The 8,588-nt window shown below is 31.4% G+C and overlaps 1 protein-coding gene and 1 pseudogene across 1 annotated transcript; one reads left to right on the forward strand and one right to left on the reverse strand.

Moving 5' to 3' along the window:
• Nucleotides 1-2,444: 2,444 nt before the first annotated feature.
• Nucleotides 2,445-3,708, reverse strand: LOC108729235 (somatostatin receptor type 2). Its single transcript, XM_018458248.1, has one exon. The coding sequence runs from the start codon at nucleotides 3,706-3,708 to the stop codon at nucleotides 2,461-2,463; it is 1,248 nt and encodes a 415-aa protein (XP_018313750.1). The 3' UTR covers nucleotides 2,445-2,460.
• Nucleotides 3,709-4,413: 705 nt separating this feature from the next.
• LOC108729234 (uncharacterized) lies at nucleotides 4,414-6,413 on the forward strand (annotated as a pseudogene).
• Nucleotides 6,414-8,588: the final 2,175 nt, after the last annotated feature.

The following is an 8,588-nucleotide window of genomic DNA, read 5'->3' on the forward strand; positions in this document are numbered from 1 at the left end:
GGCCCGCGTACAAGAGTAAAGTACCTTAAAGAATTAATTGCACAGCCACTACTTACTATTAAGTCCATTACTTACTATTAAGATTTATTGATAATTTTTCACACCACTGTACATTGACAAGATCTCCATATAGTTGCGAATTTTGTTATTGCGATCTTTAATATGCATTCGATTTAATTGTATTGAAAATGACCTTCTAAGGTTGAAACGTTTACTTTATTTATATTTATATTATATTTGTTTCATATAATAAACTTAATTAACACACAAACATCCAGTATAGTCCTGATAAGCATTATACTTTATTGTTTTATATATTTATGAAATTTCGCTTAATTTGATTTAATTTCCAAAATGTCTTCTCCGAAAAAAATTTTACTCGATATAACGTAGGATATACGTTACGTGTACTATACATATATTTTGAAATGTATACGGGGAAAATTTTATATTAAGTATTAGTACAACTTTAATTGGATTTTACTATTTTTTGTATCATCAGTGGACTATCATGACCTTGTAGACTAAATTACAACATAGTAAGATTTAAAACTAACTTCAGCTCAATAATTTTTAACTATTTAACGTAGTAAGAACTCATAAGTTAAAGTTATAACTTTTATTATGTATTATTTTAAAATTGTTATAAGTTATAATGCTAAATTTCAATTTTTATCAATTTGAAAAACGTATTTTTTATTCCTTTTTCATTATTTTTTTTTTTTTTTTGAGATCCTTATTCACGAAAAAACCACGTTAGAGCATCTTGGGGTCATTTAAAATAATGTTATTAGAATATAAAGATGATTATAACAGAATATGAATAAATTATACACGAAAACATAACCCAGATAGCCAAGTCTACAGAGATCAATTTTGAGCAGAGCATACTATCAATAATAGAAAAGCAACAAATTTCATATAGAGATTGTAATATCTAATAATGTCGCAAACTGTTATCAAAAATATAACAAAACCTACTGTTGATGTATCATACAACTTGATGATAGAAACCGAGCAAGATTTACATTTTCTGTTCGGTTTCTATTGTCAATTTCAACTGTTATATTAGACCTAAATGCCTACATGAATAAAAGGCATGAAAATTAATAAGATCAATAAAACAATAATATCTCATTAGACTCTTTAAATTTAATATTATAATAAATAAATAAATTAACAAAGCGATAGGAATCATCGCAAGAAATAGTTGCGCAAAGTATCACGTGTTAAAAATTACATACATTAAACACTACATTAAATTTACATTTAAAAAACCAGAACTCATATTTGAATCATCTTCAGCAGATAAATGATAAGAGAAACGCGTTATTCTTATAACGTAAGTAGATCTGGAATAATTTATTCGTATTGCATCAATGTTGAAATGAAAAATTTATGTTTCAGTGTACTCTTGAAACAGTATAACTTTTGTTTAAAAAATTTTTTTCCATCTTTTATACTTCCGACGGTATTCGGCTCGAAGTAGAAATACCGTTTTTTTTCAAAGGGATGTTTCACCCCTTAAATATGAGTTAGCGCACGTATAAAAAAATACATGTCTTTTAGATTTTCGTGTTTAACAACATATTTCATCGAATCGGAAAATCAAATCGGTTCCGGACAGTTGTGAAACTTCGCTTGTTAGAAGAAATGAAGATCTGAACCGATCTTCTTCCTACAAATTTTATATTTTATAATTTAACAAGTAGGTTCACAATTAACTGTCTCGTACGCATCTTTAGCTATCTGGGACTACGTTTAGCGCTACCCAGGAACAACGGCGTGGACGTAGTAGTTTTCTGTTCCCTTTGGGGTGCTTGATTAACGTGAGTCCCCTTGCCTCTCACGATTTAGTTACTTAAAGATTGGCATAGATTCTAATTGGATAGATGTTCAGAAGTAAATTTGATTTATCGACACTATTTTATATTAGTTTCTTGCGCAATATTAATTAGATAATATTTTATTCCAGGGTTGGATAAGTTAACTTTTTTTTTTAACTTAAGTTAAGTTGAAGTTAACAGTCTTTATTTAACTTAATTGAAATACAAGTTAATCCATAATAAAATTAATTGAATTAAAAGTTAATAAAAAAAAAGTAATTAAAAAGTTAAAAGTTAAATTTGGTCCGAACAACCAAAAAAAAAAAGAAGAACGAAAAAGTTTGTCCATTTTACATAATATTTTGTATTTTTTCTTTCTCACAGCATATTTGTTAAAGAATCTGGTTATTTTTGTTCACAAATAACGATTATACAATGTAAAATTACTAAATTATATACTCATTATCCTCTCGCATTGTGTCTGAGGATTATCTTTTTAACTTAGCACTACCCAACCCTGTTTTATTCACATTTTATTTTATTTTATTAATTAAATATTTTATCTATATTTTATTTTATTTTTATTTTTTTATTTTGTTCTTATTTTAATTTTATTCTTATATTGTAATCACGCTCAAACCTGCGTCAACAGAGTTAATTGCGCACCATTCTTATTTAAATCTTTATTCTTTTGTGTCAGATCTCTGTGATCGCTGCTCACTGTGATCTCGATGTTTGATCTCGATGTCATCGTCACTGTGGTGGTGGAGGTCTTGCTAAGAAGTCCTCTGTCCGTCTCTTCATCGTCAAAATCCATTCTAGATGATCCAGCTGCTATCATTCGATCAGGTTGTAATCTGTCACCATTAATTTTCCTTCTTGGAAACACGCTATTTTCGTTTAGTGTTGCATTAATATCCTTTCCAGCAGCACAATTACATGCCTTCAGGAAACTCTTTTTAAAATTGTCACTTAAAAAAGCATATAGAATCGGATTCATAGCACTATTGCTATAACTCAGGAAACCAGCTAGCAGAAAACTTGCAATACTAATATTGGTTTGACATTGTTTTGGCGGAGTATATATCAAGGCCACTTGAGTGACCCAATAAGGTAACCAACAGAAGACATATACAACGATAACAGTTAAGACCAGCCTGGAGACCTTTCGATGTGATCGTTTCTTCTCTTTTGATTTATTCTTTGGACCTACTGTTCGCAGTTTTTTGATCACCAGTAAATAGAAAACCAATATGAATATCAAGGGAATAATGAAGCTGAAGATAAGCATGTAAAGCGTAAAAGTAGTATGACCACCGTGATCGTTAGGCCAATAAATGTTGCAACTGACAACACCATCTGTATATTCCATGGTGTTTGCATAAAGAAATATCGGTATCATGAAGAGAGCGCTAGTAACCCAGGCAGAAAGCGAAATTATTTTTGAGATGAAAGGCGTGCGCATCTTCGGGGATGAAATCGGGTGGCACACAGCGATGTAGCGATCGGCACTCATGATGAGTAGAAAGATGCTGCTGGTAAACTGATTGATACTTGTCGTGATCATATACACTTTGCACATAATATTACCGAAGATCCAGCCACGTAAACTGATCGTTGTTACTAAAAATGGTATACCAATTAGGAAGCACTCGTCCGCGATCGCCAAGTTCACAATGTACATATTTGTGACTGTCTGCATATTCGCGAAGCGTAGAACAACATAAATGACCAAAGTATTCCCAAGAAGTCCAACAATACAAACGATGGAGTAGAGTATCTGATTTATTATAGCGATAAACGATAAATTGAGTTCGCAGTTTAGGAATTCCGTATCATCGTATGTTAAGTTGTCGTAAGTTAAATTGTATATGCTATCCATTATATATATAGAATCTGAAATATATATACAAGAACATACATTTAGTAAAAGTATGCCATATTGAGATAAGTTGCTTAAAAGGTATTTAAAATTTGTTTTCTATTATAACCGAAAAAAAATTATTTATCTTAAAAATAAATATTATAAAAGATTTTATATATATATATGACAAAAGAATCACCATTATGTATTTGATGTTCTCGCAGTTTAATATGACTCGTTTACCATTGAAAGAATGAACAGGAACGTATTAAGATACTATTTCATCATTAAGCCCGAAAACTCTCAAAAAACTTTTTGCTTATGCAGGATAATGCACAGCACACAGCCATTACTCGCCAGTTTTTGGTGCAAAAACTCAATTAGACTGTTTTCACATCCTACAATCTATAAATCCTACAATGAATCATGTTCTATGAATCAATAAAAATTATTTATTTATTTATTTATTTACAAAACAACTAATCTCTGCATCGCAATAAAACTTCCCTTAAGGGATGAAATGGATTCAAGCAAATTGTACGGATGAGACGATGAAAAAATAAATACGGTGTAGAATTAAGCGAAAAGAAATTTTTAGAGAAATATTATGCAGCGCGACTTGTCCGCGCAATCTAGCGTAATTTTCTTAATGAGTTATTCAGAACGGATTAGATTGTAATGCGATTTGAAAGAAGGGAATGTGACAACATCCATTTTGCTACTATGACAGCTTCTGGAAGTAGAATCCTATTCCCGTTTGCATCACGCCACACCGAATATCGGAAATCGAATCGTGCCCAGAAGCAGCTGTTCGCTTATGCCAGGCTAGCAATATATATTTGAAGATCAAATAAAATAATGCCAACGAACACTTACCGAACTACAGGAACTTCTAAAATATCCCATTCTACGATATGTAGAATTCGAACAGGTCAATTTCCATGTCCACTACGTTGCTCCCCGATTTTTTGTCCATGTGTCTTAGATCGACCTACGTGACAGAAAAAGCGGCTGGCATTAAACTCGTGTAAACATCAATATTATTAAAATTATTTATTAATTAAATTTGTGATATTACTATCTACTCTAGTTCTATTAGGATTGCATTAATCAAGATTGAAAATTAAATTTCCTATTTGTTATAAAACGTATTATTGACATTTAAATTTCGAAAGAATTAAATGTTAATTTTATTTTATTTGACATAGAGCAACTTCAAGTTCCTCGGCTACTTCTGAAGCAAATATATTGTTATCTGAAACATCATGTTCTCAAACGAGGTAAGACATTATAATTTGTTTATAACCAATATTTTATCATATAAAAAGATTTTGGTAAAATTTTTAACTACGTTGCATCACTTCGTTCGCTTACATAAAAAATGGATTGCATTTGGTGTTAATAAACAGCCTATTTTTGTAAATGGATATATTAAAAAGCTGCAAGCACTTTTTTTATTACTCCAGCAGAGTAATGCTTACAATACACATGAATATAATAATTTTTCTACTATTAAAGTAATTTTTCAAATAATGCATTTAATATAATAATTTATATATTTGCGTATAATAAATCAACCTGACTAAGACTCCTTATAAATCAAAAAACAATGAAAGAACAAGAGCAGTAGGAGTCAAGCGCGGGAGACGTTGCGCAAATAACACGACTATCGTAGCGTAAAACTTCTTTATTTTACTAAAGCGCTTACATGTTTCGGCTCATTTTTGAGCCTTCTTCAGAGACAACTAATAAACTCACATACATAGAATATAACAATTATTAACTAGTCATGGTGATCTTCCTCACCTCGAGAGTATAAATGCCAAAATTAAATCCAGATAAGAATGCAGTAAAAAAAGAAAAAAAAAGGAAAAGAAATTTTGAAATTCTCGAAATAAAGAAAATGTAAAACTAATGTATTAAAAAATTTTGAAATTATAATTAGTTATTCCGATGGTTAGGAAGCTCACCCTGATCACAAGATACCGCATCGCAAACATTACTCTTAGTAATTCAAAAACCGGTTTCTGATAAGTTGGCCAGTCAGTGTCAGACACAGTTAGTCTCTTATTGATTTAATTGGTCTTTATTGAGACAGTAATTAAAACTAGCGTTAAAAAATTAATCAAAATCAAGAAAAGAAATTTTGAAAATGAACTTTATGTAATGTAACTTTATGTAAATTTATGAAATTAAAGTAAAACATTTACTCGATGGAGAATGTTTAATATCGGATAGTCTTATGATTTTTATTTGACACTATTAAGTGGTACAAAAATACGGCGTAAGGAAGAGAATAAACGATTGACGAATTCATTTGCACAAGACGTCATTTATGCTGTTTCTAATAGTCGTATCAAAACTTCCAAACATGTCACACTTGGTTTAGCTTTGAAAAGCTTAACCAGCACCAAAAATATTGTGAACATCATAAATAGATATGACTATTGCTGTAGTTATACTATTGTAGAAGAATTAGAAACTGAAACGACTTTTGCTGCTACTGCTCGAACTCAGATATGTCCAGAAGATATTGTACAATCTTCAAATTGTGTATAGGATTAGCGTTCAACAATTTCGATAGATTCGTTGATACACTTACTGGTAAAGACACTTTGCACGACATTGTTGGTATTATATTTCAGAATGTCGGAGCTGATGCTGCTCAACGTGAAAGTATAATATTATTGAAGAACAAGACAATGTTGAAAAATGTCCAATAAAAGAAAATACTCGGTAAAAAAATTTGTCATATATTATATGTACACTTACTGACAAAAATTAAGAAACAAAGTAATTGTTTTACAATTACTCTATATTATTTATTTTCTAAGGTACATAGATTGGAACTAAAAATCGTATGATGAGATAACAGTTCATACATCAATAAACAATAAGTTTTTTCCTGAATATATTTATATGAAGATCACAATTAAATTGAATTAAAGAAACAACACAAAAGTTGTGTGACAAAAGTTAAGAAACATAAGAACGTCTCGTTTCTAAGTAGAGAAAAGAATATAAACAAACATGTTCGACGATGCTCAGTCTTTTCTCTGACATTGCCGTGTATAGTTCGTATCACAATTTACGTTAAAATATGGAAAAAAGGCAACGTTTAACTGAAACTAAAAAACAAAGAATAGTTGAAATGTTTAACAATGGCCAAAAAAAATTGATATTGCAAAAGTGTTTAATGTGAATCGTTGTATTATCACGAAAATTATAAAAAGTTTTCAAGATTACGAAACTGTTAAAATGGCACCACGAACTGAGAGACCGCAAAAAACAACTCAAAAGCAAAATCGTCGAATTACAAGGCTCTCTAAATCCAATCCATTTTACTGCTTCCGAAATTAAAAATCATTTGAATCTGTACAGCATTAGCAGCAAGACAGTTAGCCTTAGTTTAGATGAGAATAATCTTTTTTCACGCAAAGCGTGCAAGAAACCACTTATTTCTAAAAAAAATAGGAGAATTTTTTTTTTGTTTGGAGCTTGCCAAAGAACACATTAATTGGACTGCTACTGAGTGGTCAAACATTTTATGGAGTGATGAGAGTAAATTTAATTTATTTGGAAATGACTCCAAAAATAACGTGCGACGCCCTACCGAACAACGATTTAATGTTAAATATCTAAAACCGACTATAAAATTTGGTGGCGGTAATGTAATGGTGTGGGGTTGTTTCTCGTATAGCGATCCTGATCCATTAATACAAACAAAGGAAACAATGGAAAAAAAGATTATCATTCATAAATACAAGAAATTCGCATGCAACGTGAACTTTTTGGACGGCTTCTTGCCGTGTCAATTGAACAGAAAATCGATCTCGAAAAAGTTTTATCGTGTCTATTGACGCCTGTAACTTTATTTATATGCCATTCAAACGGTACACATTGTAAAACGGATAAATCAATTTTATTGAAATGTTTGGAAAAAGAAATCGATATATCCTCTTAATATAGATGTTGCTTTTTGATAGATGGATTTTTTGCTATATCTTATAAAAGATGTATCGTTAATATTTGGCGATATTTCTAAAAAAATATTACGAGCTGTCTTTAAGTATAAAGGACACAAAATAGCGATTATTTTCGATCGCTATCGTATGCCTTCGATCAAAGATAGCGAACATGCTCTTCTCTCTTTCTCTCTCTCTCTCGGTACGTCTGAAATACGTACCAGAAATTATCATATCTCTGGAGAAGAACAGATTCGACTAACAGATTTCTCAAAAGAACTGCGAAACATTAATTCCATACCCTCATCATGTTCGATTCTCCTCTCTCCAATCGACTCCTGAACATCAAAGGGGGCTTGCACGTGACACTAGATCACCAGAGCAACTGACTGCAACTGACAAACTGACAGTTTCTGGAGTAGTAAGTTGAGGGTAGGGAAATGCGCACGCACGTCCCCCTTCTCTCGAGGAACGTCCGATTGGTCCGATCAGCGAGCAAGCACATGTATCAGATATACATAGATAAACCGAGCACATATACCGTATACCAACAAAGGACTTTCCAGTGCATGCGAAAGAAGGAACGCAATTAAATTTTTCGTTCTTTTTCTAATATGTTCTCCTCACGTTTTTCTGTTAGAGACAGAATGAAAAATCCATTGTGTTCGCTGCTTCTCAAACGTGCCGATCATGTCTCGTGCTGCATGCTCAGTTATCTATAAAATCTATATAATTACTACGTTTACACGGCACCCTTAATCGTTTAATAACATCCGTAGTTATGAAACTGGCCAATCACAGTCATTCCATTCTTCAAAGAAATAGCTGTGATTAGTTTTATAATTACGGATATTATTAAACTCGATTAAGTGTTGTTATATTGACAGGGCAATAAGAGTCAAACAAGTATCAAATTTAGAATGAATAATTAGA

Source organism: Mycetomoellerius zeteki, unplaced genomic scaffold, assembly GCF_001594055.1.
Source record: "Mycetomoellerius zeteki isolate Tzet28-1 unplaced genomic scaffold, Tzet1.0 scaffold708, whole genome shotgun sequence".
In the NCBI taxonomy this organism is placed as follows: domain Eukaryota; kingdom Metazoa; phylum Arthropoda; class Insecta; order Hymenoptera; family Formicidae; genus Mycetomoellerius; species Mycetomoellerius zeteki.

Bases quoted from the DNA above. Each gene is read 5' to 3' on its own strand.
- LOC108729235 (XM_018458248.1), bottom strand. From the start codon at position 3,708: ATGGATAGCATATACAATTTAACTTACGACAACTTAACATACGATGAT.